This window comes from Rhodamnia argentea, chromosome 11 (assembly GCF_020921035.1).
Source record: "Rhodamnia argentea isolate NSW1041297 chromosome 11, ASM2092103v1, whole genome shotgun sequence".
In the NCBI taxonomy this organism is placed as follows: domain Eukaryota; kingdom Viridiplantae; phylum Streptophyta; class Magnoliopsida; order Myrtales; family Myrtaceae; genus Rhodamnia; species Rhodamnia argentea.
In genome coordinates this window covers 22,399,557-22,415,729 of record NC_063160.1, presented here as the reverse complement: position 1 = coordinate 22,415,729, position 16,173 = coordinate 22,399,557, and the positions used below count along the sequence as shown (strand labels likewise).

Here is a 16,173-nt window from a genome sequence, read left to right as displayed (position 1 = left end):
GTCATGACCTACGAGGAGATTCTCCTAATTGAGATTTTGAAGTTGGTAAGCTCATAATTGTAACTCTATCATGGTCCAAGCGAAAATGACTCTCTTTTCACACGAGGGTCAATTCACAGAGCATACTTTGCCTTGAATGCTTGCTTTTGCCATCGGAGTGATCGCTCGCTCAATGGTTTGTTGGTGTTGAAGTGAGTTGCCATGGTGCTATGACCAAAAGCGCATCAAGGAATTTTCAAAGCTTCTCTCTAAAAAGAGAGAAAAGAAGTCAACTATTTATCTCATGGTTGCTTACAAAAATTAACGATCAACATATATTTTATCGTCCATGAATGTATAAATTATCATCTATAAGGAAATTTTTTTTTCATCGGCTAATTATTTCGAACAATATGAATACTTCTTTCAGAAAAATATTTTTAAGTTATTTATTTGTTGTGAAATAAACGAAGTTTTATGTAATTAAATTTTCGAGACACCAAATGATTAAAGCCACAAAAAACAAAAAAACAAAAAAGGAGCTTGTGATGTAACGTTGAGAAGGAGAAGTACGATTTATCATTAGCCTTTGGACGGGTCTTCTCGTCCGGCTCACGGCCGTCAACGCCAGCTCTTTCACATACGCGGACAGGTGTACCTCGAACTGAAGGTGTCGTGTTTTTGCTGAACTGCGTGTCGATGCCACTGCTACTATTACTGCGGGGTTAGATGCAAAATGGACCAATGGGTTCGCGACAAGCTCTCCGGCCATAAGCATCCTATGACCTTATCTTTGATAGATAATTGTCAGGAGAACAACACGCGTGGCCTCCGAATATTCAACGACCATATAACACCTTTAAACTTTTAATTTTTTATATTGAATAAATTAAAAATTTAGAGACGATACTGTGCATTGGACAAAAAATTGCAAAGACCACAACAAATATATCAAAATTTTCGAGATAAGATTGTATATTAAATCAAAGTTTAGCGATAATTTTTATAGTTATTTCTAATTATTATGACCGGGTAGATTACCATGATTAATTATGGGTCGGGTTTTATTTTATTCTCTCTCTATCTTTTTTTTTTTTGTAAATTTTATGAAAGGGAATCTCGGAGGAATTTCACTTTTCGTTGATACGAAACGTCCTCGAAGTCACTTGCCGGCAAAAGCGTCAAAAAGGCCAAAAAAGCCCGTTTGGCTTTTGGCCCGGTTGCTTTAGCCCGACTCAAACCCCGGGGCTCCACATCGCCACGTGTGCAATCTCGGGAAAGAAGGGGGGGCCGAGCTCACGTGCCGAGCGTGCTCGCTCTACCTCAAAGTCACCAAAAACCGTAGCCGAATAAAACAAGTGCTGTTCTCCACAACGAAATGCGAACATATATAATTAAAATTAAAAAACAGAAAATAAGGTTAATGCCCCGTTCGTCTGTCGACCCACACATAGAGAGAGGAGAGAGAAAGAAGAGAGAGAGAGAGAGAGAGAGAGAGGAAAAGGCATGGGGAAGATGGTGGAGAAGAAGAGGAAGAAGAAGGGGAGGCCTTCGCTGTTGGATCTCCAGAAGCGCAACCTCAAGCAGCAGCAGGAGGAGCAGCAGACCCAGAGGCACAAGCGGGACAATTCGGCCCCGAGCTTGTCTCGCAGTCATGATCCCGCCGCCCCCCGCCGATCTACGCGCCGGAACCCTATCCCGGACGCCCCCTCCCCCGGAAAGACCGACGACGACGAGGAGGACGACGGGGAATTCTCCGGCAAGCGCCGCGAGAAGAAGCTCAAGCTCGTCCTCAAGCTGCCCGCCGCGGGCCAGGAGGGGTCGCCGCCGGGTGCGGGTGCGACGGGGCCGGCGGAGTCGAGCGCGGAGGAGGATGGTTCTCAGAGGAAGCGCAAGATGAGAGAGATCGGGGACGTGTCCGGGGCTGCTGATGGTGAAAAGGTGGTGAATTTTTCTCCTTTGCTGCCAGTGAGTGGGCTGAATTTTGGGGGTTTTTGTTTCGTGGGTTTTGAATTGAGAGAGTATGAATTAAAAAGCGCTATTTTTAACTTTGTCCTGTTTTCTGAGGGAGCGAATTTGTCGTCTTTTGGGTTCCAATGGAGGAATATAAGTTGACCCGATTTGAAATTTTTGTCCTTGAAAGTCGGGCCTTTGAACTGTGTGTACTGCTTTGTTGCTGGGGTTCTTTATAGGCCGGTTTTAGTAAACGAGAGCAGACTTTTTTCCCCTCCTCCTTATGGAACTTCTTCAGTTGAATTGAATAACATGTGATGATTGCCTTTTTTGATTTCTCTTCAAGAAATTCTTTTGATTGTTCTTGCTATTGAGTCATCGTTGATATTCGAAGGTTATGATCATTTTGGCAGACAGAGTTGATGGCGAATAGTTTTGATTTGTCTTTTCTTCAACTATTATTCACGGTTTTCTCAACCGCGTTTTCCATTTTTGGGGCCCTTTTGAACTCCATCCCACTTTGCCTTTCCACGGCCATTTCTGATGGTTCTGTACTCATTATGGAAAATGCATTTGCCAGTCTTCATTTTTGGTAATTGGTAAGTCATGTTTATCAACGTTGCGCAGGGAGAGAAACCTCTTTCTGGGTCGAAAACCACGGCTAACCATCAAGGTGTGTATTAAATCAAACTTTTCGAGCTCTTAACGCAGAAAGTTGCTACTGCTTTGCTGACTTTTGGTGTCATGCATCCGTGTGCAGGGACTCAGATGGATTCGGGACCTTCAACTCCATTGCCTGATAAAAAGCTTCTGGTCTTTATACTCGAGAGGCTTCAAAAGTGCGTTTTTAAGCTCTTCAGGTTTGGGGTCGGTTGCTTTTATGTGGCTTTTGATAGTCAATATGCTGAGTTGGTGTATCAATTCAATTTCAGGAAGGACACTTATGGTGTGTTTTCCGAACCAGTGGACCCCAAGGAAGTAAGTTGTGGAAGTGATGATACATTAAATTCCAAGGCTTTTGGTAAAAAAAGCTGTTTTCCTTATTTGTTGCATTTTTTGTTTCTGCTGCCCAGCTCCCTGACTACCATGAAGTCATAGAGCATCCAATGGATTTTGGAACTGTGCGGAAGAAACTTGCCGGTGGAGCATATGCCAACTTGGAACAATTCGAGGTTATTTATATTCTTCTTTCCTGTTGATTCTCGCTAGTCATTTAGTATCGATGCTTGTGATTATGTGGTGGAGAGGAATATCTCCGGTTATCCTGCATGGGCTAAGTCTCATTTTCAAATGGAACCGTTACCTGTGGATACATTTAAGTTTCTATTGTGTCGATTGTATAGCTGTTGCACCTGTTATGTTTGTTCGTTAACAGCACATAAAGCTTTTAATCAATCTTGCTGGCGTTACGTGCTATCTGTCGAGAGTTGATTGGACTTTGGTCATACTTCTGTGGTCGGTGGTATTGCTTCTCGCATCCAATCATCACATCATTTGTCAATTTTTTTGGCACTCATTCGTATTGATTTTTTGTTATCTTCTTTTCCTTATGCGGTATCTGTTATTTCATTGCTATTTGGGAGGTTTTATTTTATTTTATTTTATTTTTTTTAAGTGAACTGACCCTATACTTTTCGCACATCATTTGTTTTTCTGGGTGTATAAGTCATAGCATTCATCCAACCAGTGTCTCTAGACAGAAATGTTATAAATTGCTTCTTGAAGACCTCAGTTTGTGGTAAATAAGTGCATTCTGTCTTCTAGTTTGTCTTAGATGTTTGCCACGGAGAGTTCGTAATTCAAGTCCAGATGCATAGCATTTAATGGGATTTACACAGTTGGATCTTGTCTTTGCCGTTTCTTGTCCCATCTCCCCATGCAGGAAAAGGAGGACGGAAGGAACTTTAGGCTTCCATGATTCCGTCTAATTTAACCAGTATCATGGTAACTCCCAGAAAATGGGTGGTTCGAGTAGATTTATCTGTGCCCATGTACCGCTCTTCCTTTAATTCGTCTTAATGGTCATATTGCTAGTTGTACTGTGGACAGGACTCTCCATATGCTCTGTCCTCTAAGATGGTTTGAGGCCTGCTACTGTCATGTGGAGTTGCAATTTGTGCCAGAGAAATGTAGAACATCTGCTGGTCCTGTGCATGTTGCTTCCTTGCTTCTGCCCACTCTGTTTTCTGCTTGTTGGTTGCCCTGTCATTGACAGTATGATAGTGTTTATGATTTGCATCATGTTAGTTCTGCTTTTGCATTAGCCATGAATTCTTAGCACCTTTCCTGGTTGGCCTATCACATTAAGCGTGGCTAGGACGCATGGTCTTCTTTCTCATTTCTTATCCACTGCTACAAGATGGTTTCATATCAGCAAGCAAGCTGTTTTCTGTCCTTGCTTCCACTGAGATCATGATATTGCATACTTAGTATCGTATTTACTATACCTACATTACCATTGTTGATTTGGTGGGCTTGGATCATTCAACAAGATACTATGTTTGACTTCTATATTCATGCTTCCTTTTATCTGATTGTTTGAAATAACTGTAGTACTAATGTCCTTTGCATCTATTCTTGCAGAAAGATGTTTTCTTGATTTGTTCAAATGCAATGCAGTATAATGCCCCCGACACCATCTACTTTCGACAGGTACATTTCGTTTTCCATGCATATCTTGCCGAAATCACCATAGTTCTTCATTAGATGAAATCTTCTGCTTACAGGCTCGTGCTATACAAGAGCTGGCGAACAAGAATTTTGAGAATCTGAGGCAAGATAGTGATGACAATGAACCTGAACAAAAGGTAGTGAGAAGAGGCAGACCACCAACAAAAAATTTGAAGAGGCCAGTGGGAAGGCCACCCTTGGACCGTGCTGGTTCAGAATTTTCTTCTGATGCAACTCTTGCAACTGGAGGAGAGAACACTACGCCATCAACGTATGATCTCAGAAAGGGACCATCTTATGCTGGTAAATATGGTCCGATCAATTTATCGGGACGACTTCATTATGGCTCTCGCAATAATGATATTTATGCAAGTCCATTTCTGGAGAAGAGACATGATAGGAATGATGAGTATGCAGGTCTGTACATCTGATAAAAGAGCTGGCTTGTTCTTACTTGTTTTGTATGATTAGCCATAAATGCACAGATCCGGTCTTCATGGTGACTTTGATTTTTGCCTTTCCAGGTCTCCTATATAAGGGCAGTTCAGCAAAGCATGACAGGAAGCAAGCTATATCTACTGAGAACAGGCGCAATACATATAGCCAGTTCCCTCCATCTGCATGTGGACATGAGCCTTCCGTCCTGACTACATTCAGCAAGGAGAGGAAGCAGCTAATGGCTGTATGTGTCCAATTCATCTGCTCTTCTTTTGGGAGAGGCAAAAGCCTATTTCTGCAATAAGCTTACTTAGCATATAGCATACATCAAAAGTTTAGGATAACTTAAAATTCTTACATCTTCAGTTCCCCTTGTGATGCGTTTGAATTTCTGAGACATGAGGCAATGGCTTTTGCCAAGAATTTTAACATTTGAGGATATATTTTCTTCTGCTGACAACCGCTTTACCTTTGGGAGCAGGTGGGGCTACACCCAGATCACAGTTATGCTAGAAGCCTAGCTCGTTTTGCTGCTAATCTGGGACCAGTTGCTTGGAAAGTTGCTTCAAAGAGGATAGAAAGGTCCTTGCCCGCTGGTGTAAAGTTTGGCCCCGGGTGGGTTGGTGAGAATGACATTTCACCACAGAGACGGGTACTTGGTCCTTTCTCTGCCCCCGCCAGTTTGTCTCCTAAAGCTGTTCAGTGTGGCACTGAATTGAAGGTTAATTTACTGGAGAAGCAGCAAAGAGCGAGTTTACCGGAGACTGCTGTACCCTCTACGGAATCTGCAGAAGTTCAGTTAGACAAGGTGGAAAATACTGAGGGGTTGAACTCTGCTTCTGAGCCGAATGCCTTAAAAAGCGGGAGCAGCTTAAACGTACTGAGGCCTCCCTTTCAGATTCCTCAAAGCTGCACGGGGCTAGGCATTAATGGGATTAATGGTGTGTCAAAGATTAATCTTGCAGCTCATATGGGGAAATTGATTGGAGTAGCTAGGGCCGATGGATTCAACTTCCAATCCCCTCGTTTGCTGGACCCAAGCTCCAGGTCGGGTACGAATTCCATTGCTCCGGGATCTGCGCAGAACTTAAATGTGGAAGATCCTAGGACCCCAGGAGAGACTGCAGGGCTTCATCGCAGTCCTCCTTCAAATGAATCATCACAACATAAAACCAACTCGGAATTGTTGCAGCAACAGAGACCGGGTTCTCTGCCTCCTGATTTAAACTTTGGGTTCCAGTCCCCTAGCTCCCCTGCTTCCGGTAAGCCTGAGACGGAAAAGCCAGATTTAGCATTGCAGCTCTGAGAGTATAGGGTTAGTGAATTTGTTTCTACTTCTTTTTCCCTTTGATTTATTAACCTTAGGAAGATGAAGTGGGGATTCACATGACCCCACAGGGCCAATTAAGGGTCCTGCACGTGAATCCAGGCCAGAGCTACAATCTGATCACCTGATGTTGTAAAAGAGTAGGTCTTATTCTTGTATAGATAGAGAGATTCATGGGCCCTCCTGATCCTTTAGGTCCGCTAGCAAAACGGGGTCTGAATTTGTAACACTAGAAGCCATAATTTACCCTCCGAGACTCTGTAGCCCTGTAGAATATGCTTATTTGCATTTGTAATCATTGTTGAAGGCATGACCCAATAGAAATTTCCTTGCCAATTCACTAATGCTGTTAAGTGCTTCGGTCTGGTTCTGTTGGCAGTTTGTGACTTGTGGGTGCTCATTCATTTCTAGGACAACGAGCAACGATCACGCGATGATTATTTATCCTTAAGTGCACCAAAACCCGGAGCATAAAATGGGGGAAAGAACTGAATCATGGGTGGTCGAATGACTCATGAACGAGAACTCTTTAAGTTGTGTCTAAATATTTGTCCTTCTTGTGTTTTTTCCTTGGGAATTGAGTGAACTTTTACTATTCCACTAAACTAGTGAAAGAGAACATAAATAAAGAATCACGTAGCATTCCGTCACAATGCATCCGCAATTGCTCAAAGCAATCAAGAGAGAGATTCAAGAAATCATACAGCCATTATGCCAATGCATATTTCACCTAAAGGCCACGCTACAAGAAGAAATTTTCAGCTGAAAAATTATTTCTGCCAGAGTTACTAACCGCTTCTAATACAACAGCATCGGCAATGCAATCGAAACCAAATCACAGTGAAAAGTTCAACAAAATTCCACCTATCGGCGAGAAGGATTAGAACGATGAAGGAGAACATGATGAGCAGCGTAAGGATCAGACTCGAGGACGCCGATGCCGACTTGCGAGCTGGAAATCACGAGGTCCTCTGCTTTGCCATCTAAAGTTCAATTCTGGTGGGAGACCGGATCAGGATTTGGAAATCGAAGACTCGAATATGCCGGCTTTTATCTGAAATTTTTATTGCAGAGCTATCCGCCGTGAGGTGGCACGGGCATGGCAGGCAACTCGTTGACGTTTAAAGCTTCTACAAGTACAACATTTTTCAATGTTTCAATCATTATGTGATTAACTATTAGGGTATAGTCCTTAATTGCATGGATTAATTCAATATGATATCTCCTTGCCTCCACAATATATTTGGAAATCTCGTAATTACTAGAGCTACTTCATATTTTTTTCCGGGATTAGTGTTATGATCGATTTGTATAACATTGTCAATTCTCCGAATTTTCAAAACACTTTTGAACGTGAAATTGATGGATTTCTAAATTCGTATAGAATGGCATTCAATTTCGATTTTTCGTCTTGATTTTTTTTGTTTGCATTTTTTATCCCGAGGCGGACCCTCGAATCTCCGATTGCGTGCCTCCAAAGCTCTTATGTCCTTTACATTTTGTGTCCTCAGACTTTGTTAAAGCCTTTGTCTTTCTTTTTTTCTTTTTCCCGGTCGAGACTTTGTTAACGTCTATAAGGAGCAAATGTGAGATGGTGAGGAGATGAAACAGATCAAGACGCGCGGACTTTGCATGTATGTTCCCATTTCCTAAAATAAACACTCTCGTCAACAACGAAATAGGAAATACATCCAGTCAAAGTCACACGGTTCCAACTTTAGATAAACGATATAGGATGATGTTCTGATATGTTCCTAGTTAGTGCAGATAGTAACATCACGTACTTCTTATAAACTCCGAGTTCTCTTTCGCCTTTTGAACTTGTCACCAGTGCGACTTTTCTCTCACTCACACACTCAACCGATCCGACAAGCTTGATGGAAGAGAAAGCTGGAATTGATTGTTCAAGACGCGGCTACCGTGATGCGACAAATTATGCTCGAGAAGGATATATATTTTGGTGTTTTCACGCCGATTGAGTGGTCGCATATTAAAGTGCACGAAGAAGAAATTGGTAAAGGCCATAACGGATCACGGTCTTTGAGGGCAAATATAAAGGTAATTCTGTTGCCATGAAAACCTTCCCTTTTGGTCACGTTGATGTAGAGGAGGGCACTGTCAACTTCATACACATGCGCCCACACCGAAATGTGGTATCTATTCACAAAGTAATCCAGAGCTACAGGGGATACGGGTTAATTGTTCAAGAGCGATGTGATTTTAGTCTGCAGAATCTCATCGTCGCACTCCGCCCTTCTTCTGATTTCGATATGATGCCTGGTGATGCACCCGCAGTGGTTGTTCACAAAAAGAAGCTTTCATCTCTCAAGGATAGGATGCGGAAGTTTGAGTTGTGGACAGCTAATGGTCATCCCTCGCAGACGTTGTTGAAACTAATGGAGTAATTTTTCTGTTTTGGTTTGAATTGATGGATAAAAGTTTGCTTTAATTTCCAATGGCTTAGTTTATTGTTACGTATGTTTACTATGTGTTTTGATATAGGGATGTGGCATTAGGACTGGATCACTTGCATAAGTCTGGTAGAGTTCATGGAGACTTGAGACCTGAAAATGTGTTGATTGTTGAAGAAGATCATGAACGCAGGGATTACCGGATATCAAACTTGGATGGGAAATCTTGCCCCTGGTAGGTTCATCTTCTTTTTGTCAAGTGCATAATCTGAATGCTAATGATCTGATACATGACTTGCAGGTCGTGCAAAACAGTTACTTCATGGTCAGAGCCCAACACCGGAAACAGACATGTTCTGCTTCGGTCGTCTCTTGCTCTTTTGTGCCTATGGTGGACAGCATCAATTCGATGACTTTCGAGATCCTGACGAGAATACTAAGAAAAATAGTGAGAATCACGATATAGAAAAATTGGATTTGAACGTCGAAGTCAAGCTCCTCATCAAGCGTTTGCTAAATCCGCTTCCTCAGTCGAGGTGAGAGTGCTGCACCTATCATTGAGCCAATCAGAGATTGAAACAATGCCATGCTCGTTATTCGTGTAGTCGATTTGTTCGAGCATGTTGGGCTATAGTTCATTATTTGTAATTATTTAGCATGATTCAATAGTTGATTGCTCTTGATTGTTGGCAGGCCAACCATATCAGACGTGCTTATTGATCCAGCTTTTTGGAGTCCAAGCAAGAGGATGGACTTTTTATCTGAATTCTTCGCTACTGTACTGAAGCTAAGGAGAGATGATCCACAAAGCATGGTTCTTACAATATTATCTAACAAGAAGCACAATTTCTTTGATGTAACGTGGACAGAGGGTTGGAAATCCGGCATAGAGGATCGTTATTTGGCTATCCTAGCAGATGCAAATGTGCACTATAACTTTCAGTCTGCCGAGCACTTATTGCGAATGGTGAGGAACGTGTGGGCTCACAGGCAGGAAGTTTCAACAGACCTGGAGGTACTCTTTGGATCTGTAATGATTTTTGGGGCTACTGACTTGTGCAAACTTTGTATTTTTATTAAGGTGCTCACAGCTTATATTGTTTTGATGGCTCTGGCAGGCGCGGTCCGGCGAGAGTTTAGAGACATTCTTCACCAAAAGATTCCCCAATCTCTTGATGGAGTCATACCAAGTGGCTTTCAAATACTTACAAAGAAATCGATACCTTGGGAAGTTCTTTACAAGGGACAAGCGTTGATGATTAGTAGGTGTGAGGCTGTGAGCCACCATTTAACTATTGAACGTAGGCTCTGTTTATTTGCTCTAAACTCTGCATTCTTGCTTGCTCTAAACTCTGCACTCTGGTTCCTGATTGTTTTATTTGCTTTAGTCGAATGGGTTTGCATATTTTTGAATCCCCTAGCATGTTCATATCACGTTCGATCAATCTTACTTCAAAAAATATTAAAACTATAAAAAAGAAAAAAGGCAAATAAAAGAGAGATCGTATCTTCATCGAAAAAAATAAAGTAAAAAAGCTATGTTTAGTAGTGTATTTAGGGAATTCCATTGCATCACATTGGATTGTACTTCCATTTATAATAGTTAGTCCTAGGAAACCAATTCATTCAGTAGATACAAATCGTGTGTCGTATCATGTATTCACTTCTCTTTTTGAGAGTCATGAATTTGTATTTATCGGTTTCTAGGCACGTTAAACTTATGATTGTGCCTTTCCTTTCTTCGTGCTCGCACAAAAAACGAGCTCACACTTGCCCATTTGAAGTTTAACCTTCATAGTCTCACTCGAAAAGGGTAAGAGTCATGTTGATCCCCATATGTTATCAATTCCACAATCAATCCCAGGGCCTCAATAACAAAAATCCTGCGCAATCAAATACCAGTACAAAGTGCATGAGAAGAATGCAAGTAACGAGCTTTTCGAACTTCGAAATAATTCCAACTTCAAGGCACGGGTAACGAGCTTTTCGAAACTGCGATTGGATTTTAATCAAGGAAAAAACACGACTTTTCTCCGCGACCGTCCGTTTGGCTGGCTTCCCGGAAATCCACAAGCATCGACAAATATTGACTCGTGTTTTAAATACAAAATAAGTTATATCTGGCTAAAACCTTCGACATGTCAAGCTTGATCAGATAGTTGGAACATCGGCAGACTAGCATCAATGGGGCAAGAAAAAAAAAATATTTAGGTAAGAGAGAAAAGAGGACATATAACCGGTGTCTAACATCAACCACCAACCAAAAGAAACATTCAGGAGAAATTAACAGCTTCATTTTGAGACGGGCTGCTTGTACCGAAAGGATTTTATGTTAAAAGCTTCACACCGATTCTCTTATCCAACATTCTACTAAGAAGCATCAACAATAATTAAAAATAAATAAATAACTATTCGGTAAGTCAGGTACATTTGTGTGTCTGCCAATCATGTTTGCCCGAACCCAGTGTCGAAAGAAAGAAATTTTCATCTTTCGAGTTCTCAATTGACGCAGATGAAGTCTACCGGCTCAGATGAAGTCGGTCTTTCCAAGAAATTTTTTTTCCTCGCAGTTCAGAGGATTCATGTCATCTTTCGAATGTTAGGGGCTTTTGGGCACTTACACGCCAATGCATTCTATTTGTTTGATGAATTGCTTAGCATGACCTCTGTCAATATAGCTTCGAGTATTGTGAGGTTTCGTTATCTGGGGCTATGTGCCTGCCCACTTCTTTGGTTAATCTTGATGAGTGTCGATAATGTTTGTTCCTTTCAAGTGTCATGCTCGCTAGTCGCTACGATCAAAGTAAGCTGCTTTTATCTGCTAGAAAGTGTCTTCTGTAATTGGGCATTTGATCTTCAAGACTAAAGATCGGATCCCAAATTAAATTTGTTTGGCATGACAACTAAGCGTTGAATTTACGTGTCCATGTCATCCAAGATTTCCTCGTCTTCACCATAGCTTAATTCATTTGGAAGTAGTCCCTCCACCACCAAGTTACTGCCAAAAGAATAGTGGTGAACATATAATTTTCATCACCTTAAGCAACAAAATCGGAAGCTAACAATGTGCTTTAGTTTCCGGTTATTGAAGAAGAAACTGAAGACCATCTGAAGGAGCCCAAAAAAGAGAGTTAATGATTAAGATCAGAATGGAAACCACTTGCACAAGTGAGGCGATGATGAGCAGACAATTACATTGCTCCTCTCTCTGAATATGGGTCTTCATCTGAATTGGAATTATAGCTGTATATTTCACATTCGGATGGCTTAACAACCTGCAGGGCTATGAGTTAGGAGAAAAAACACTTGCTGATGGAACATGCAGTTATACTACTGTAAAAATCACCTCATCCAGAGCCTCCTTCAAGGTTTCAAGAAGGGAACCATCACCGTTTGCCTCTACCCATTCCTGGAATTTAACAGCTAAAACATTCACTTCATCGATGTCAAATACGAGCAACGAAAGGTGGAAATAGTATACTTTGTGGGATTAGAAATCTATGGAATAAGCAGGAGAACTCAGAAGGGTAAAGAACCTCAAACCGAATTTCTCCACCTCATTCATAGCTATGTAGATAGAAAAACCAGAACCTCTTGACATTAAGGGACATCCTCTGCTCTCATTAGTAGCGATAAACAATAACCATAGCAATGAAAGTAATTATCCACTGCAAACAACTACACGAATGTGGCCCCTATAGAGAAGACTTAGTGAAAACACTGGAACTTGCAACAAGAATAAAGGGGAAACGGAAGAAGACGGAATGATAGGTGACAGCACACATTTGTATCTCAAATTGATCAAAACCAACATTAATGCATTCAGATACGCGTGAATCAAGATTATTCACAAGGAATTACCTGGGATGCTTCAAACATGTACGTATCAAAGATCAGCTTATAACTGTCCCAGCTTTCCTCACTAAGGAACTGAAGAGCATTCACCACACTGGAAAACTAACAGACAGTTAACCCTGACACCATTGCTAGAACATGAATTGCTACAATCATTATTTCGACAAAGACTGCTTAGTCATATGTTATAACCAAATGTCATCCGGTTACGAGTTGATTGTGAGAGAAGCAATATCAGCCTGGGAAATGGAGAGACTTGAACTCTCAGCTCCTCCTAGAGCAACAGTTCTCTGAACTGTCTATCAACCTTTGACAACACTCCCAACATGATCAAGAAAGGATTATACAAAGGGTTGCCATTTTGCCTAGTCAGCTGACAAAGACATTACCCGTAATCCTCCCTTCTATTGCACTTACAAAGTGGAAACCGGATACATGTGATACGGCGAATGAGCCAGATGGATCAATGTCTTTTGGCTGCATTAACCATAAGCAAAAATCCAATCAAACAAACATAACAAGTGAAAACCACGCATTTGTGAAGCCAACAACTCTTTTGCACATGGATCTGCTCAACAAGTGATCGACTGGTGAGGAAGAGTCCGTGTCTGAAGATCTTCCGAGATAATCAAGAATCTGAAAATGAATGGGAAAAAAATTTAAGGAAAGAGACATAAATTGTAAAAAGAGATTTGGCGCGACACATGCATTCAATATACCAAAAGCCTCTGTCCAGCGAAAGAGAGACGAGGAAATTGGGGTCGGGAAAGAGAAAGTAAAGGCCCAACCTGACACAATGAAACATGGGAAGTGCATAGCATTGGGAACGAAAATTATTTTGTTAGGATCATGGGAATGAAACTACAGCATCTTCAACAGAACAAAATGGAACTAACAACATATTTAATCCAACATATTTCTACAATTTCGAATGTTTAAGATAGCTCTAACACAAGCCACAATTTACTCTAAGCCTTGCCACTAAATTTGCAACTAAAGAGTTAGCAAGATTTTTTTGAGAATCCATCTCATAACGGTACCAGAAATAAGGTCGACAGAAAGGTACAGTTATAATAGTAGCAATGATTAGCCAATATGAACATTTCTCATTAAAAGATTGCATAATAAAATCTTCTCAGCAGCAATTACATGTACTTTCACCATGCACGCTGTTTAATCTGATGGATCTGGATTAGAAAACAATCGAAACAGATTGTGATATCAAGACCAGACTGTTACACAGAAACTTGGCTAATAATCAAATTGAAATGAATCTCATCTGCATGTCAAATGCTATATGGGAAAAAAGAAGGAAGCGTATATAGCCAATAAAGTAATTCCTTTCAACATTATAAAGTCCTATTCAAATTAAACGACATGTTAAATTGTCCTGGATTTACCTCATGCTCCAAACTGCGGGAAAGTTTCCTGTATGCTTGCCTACAGGGGACAGCACAGGAGCTCACAGCCTACAATTCAAAATTGAAGCAAACCACAAGAATGGAAGAAGCAAAATGCAAATCATACGTACAGGAGTAAGCTTCAAGGCAGCCTTTAATGGTACATTCGCCAAGGCTCAAATGATCCAACAGCCTCCTCAGAGGTCCTGTCAAACAAATAAAGTGTATTAAAAAGAAATAGCCGAGTATTTAGTTGTATATGGTTAAAGCTAATTGTAACCCTTCTATAAAATTCCAGAGGAGAAAATCAAGGAATAAATGATAGCACATTTGATAAAAATGATTCCTAGCCAACTAGAAGAAGGAGACCAAGCACCACGATTCTTCTAGCCAAATGAAAGGAGGAGATCAATCAATCCTCACGAAGATATTAGCTCTCCATTATGTCAGAATCAGATTTGTTTATTTCATGCATGATATTCCCGATAATTAATATTATCGCCTCGAATAAATGTACATCAAGCAATCATTAACCTCACTTGAGTGGAAACATTAAAGCAGGCAGCAGTTACCATGATGAGAAGAGGAAAATAGCTTCCAAGTTGCTCTTTCCAATCTACTAATGATATATCAGGTGTTTACCAACATTTCACTAAACAGGTTAAATACAGTTCACACCAATCATCGGACTACTAAAACATAAGTGTTCTCTCCAAAAATCTCCCAACTGCTGATTGATAAACATATTTCCTTCTCACTTCAGCTCGTGATTTCTCGGTCTAATTTAACCCGCAAGTATAGTCTTTTTATAGCCCTATCTGGGTGACTTAAAACTCAATGGTAAGTGCGTTTCGATGCCTACAGGACAAAGTAGCAATGATTTTTAACTCTGATACCTAAATCAAGAAGTCCAAATCAGTCCCAACACATAGTGAATATCTATCTACTAGCTTAGTCAGCCTCTGCAATGCTTAAAGAGCAAGTATACAGCATACACGAGTCCTGTCTCCTGTAAGAGAGAATCATGGAAAAGATCGATGCTAAGCATCACAGAAACTCGACCCAACAGCTGTAGACATCTACTGTGCACATCCATCGTCAAGCCAGAAGACTAATTCGATGCCGCCTAGCAATCCAAGCAGAGTCTGCCCGGCTCAACCTTTTTTTTTTTTCGTAGAATATTTTATGTTAATAATGTTTTAGAAGTAAAAATTTTCAACCATTACCAAACGAATTTCTCTGATCAGAAATAACCTCTGGAGTAAAAATGGAAAAATCAATCTCAGTTTCTAAGGAGAATTAGAAAAATCAACTTCTGATTAGAAGTAGAAAAATCAACTTCTGGCTAGAAGTTGATTTTTGAAGCAGAAATGTTACCATGCGCGCCCTAAATTACCTAATGAATTTATGCTCCAGAAGTACTTCTAGAGCAGAAAGCCACTTTCAGAAGTGTTCCCATGCGCACCCTAAGTAAATGAACTAGATCAGATAGATGAAACAACGGCAAACTAGCATCACTGAGGGTTCTCCTTGTCGAGACTCATGGCTGCGTTGAGTTCTGAGGGTTCTCTTTGTCGTTCACTCTTAGCTAGATAGACCATAATTAATGACCATTATACGCGCACATGACCAACATCTTAATGGTTCATAAAGATCTCACAATTTCATGCTCGCGCCGGTGACATTTTGTCTTTCATCATTTCATTTCAGGGGCTTGATTTATGGTTCATTCACTGAGGCAAATAAAGGGCATACATCGCTGATAAACGGGTGGAAACAATCGTATTTTACACTTTTGCAACACGACCTCGGATATATGGAAACTTGCACTAATGAACTGTTATCCTAAGTTTGGGACTATTCAAAGACCAGGATATATATATATATAGGGATCTGCTATGCCAACCATCTAGCTGTTTTCGTCTTCCTAATACTACTTAGGGACCTTCACCGAGGTTTCCCTCGCGACATTGAAAGCGTATTCGCAGTTTGATTAGAGGTGGTACCCCCGACAATGCGTTCCCTATCGCCGGATTGGGAGAGCCATCTAGAGCGGTCATCTCTCGTTGTAAGATCATCGTTTGGTTGGTTAGATGATGATGCCCAGAAGGAAAGCCGAGTCGAAAGGCAGGGTAAGAAA

General features: G+C 41.0%; 2 protein-coding genes across 2 annotated transcripts; both read left to right on the top strand.

Moving 5' to 3' along the window:
• The first annotated feature begins 1,407 nt into the window (after window positions 1-1,407).
• On the top strand, window positions 1,408-6,617 carry LOC115756846. Its single transcript, XM_030696816.2, has 9 exons — window positions 1,408-1,920; window positions 2,560-2,605; window positions 2,693-2,771; window positions 2,865-2,910; window positions 3,006-3,104; window positions 4,516-4,584; window positions 4,659-5,019; window positions 5,127-5,284; window positions 5,522-6,617. The coding sequence occupies exons 1-9, from the start codon at window positions 1,486-1,488 to the stop codon at window positions 6,344-6,346; spliced, it is 2,118 nt and encodes a 705-aa protein (XP_030552676.1). The 5' UTR covers window positions 1,408-1,485; the 3' UTR covers window positions 6,347-6,617.
• Window positions 6,618-8,439: 1,822 nt separating this feature from the next.
• LOC115756858 (serine/threonine-protein kinase/endoribonuclease IRE1b-like) lies at window positions 8,440-10,034 on the top strand. Its single transcript, XM_030696825.1, has 6 exons — window positions 8,440-8,768; window positions 8,870-9,013; window positions 9,080-9,131; window positions 9,178-9,314; window positions 9,472-9,793; window positions 9,897-10,034. Exons 1-6 carry the CDS (start codon window positions 8,440-8,442, stop codon window positions 10,032-10,034), a joined length of 1,122 nt encoding a protein of 373 aa, XP_030552685.1.
• Window positions 10,035-16,173: the final 6,139 nt, after the last annotated feature.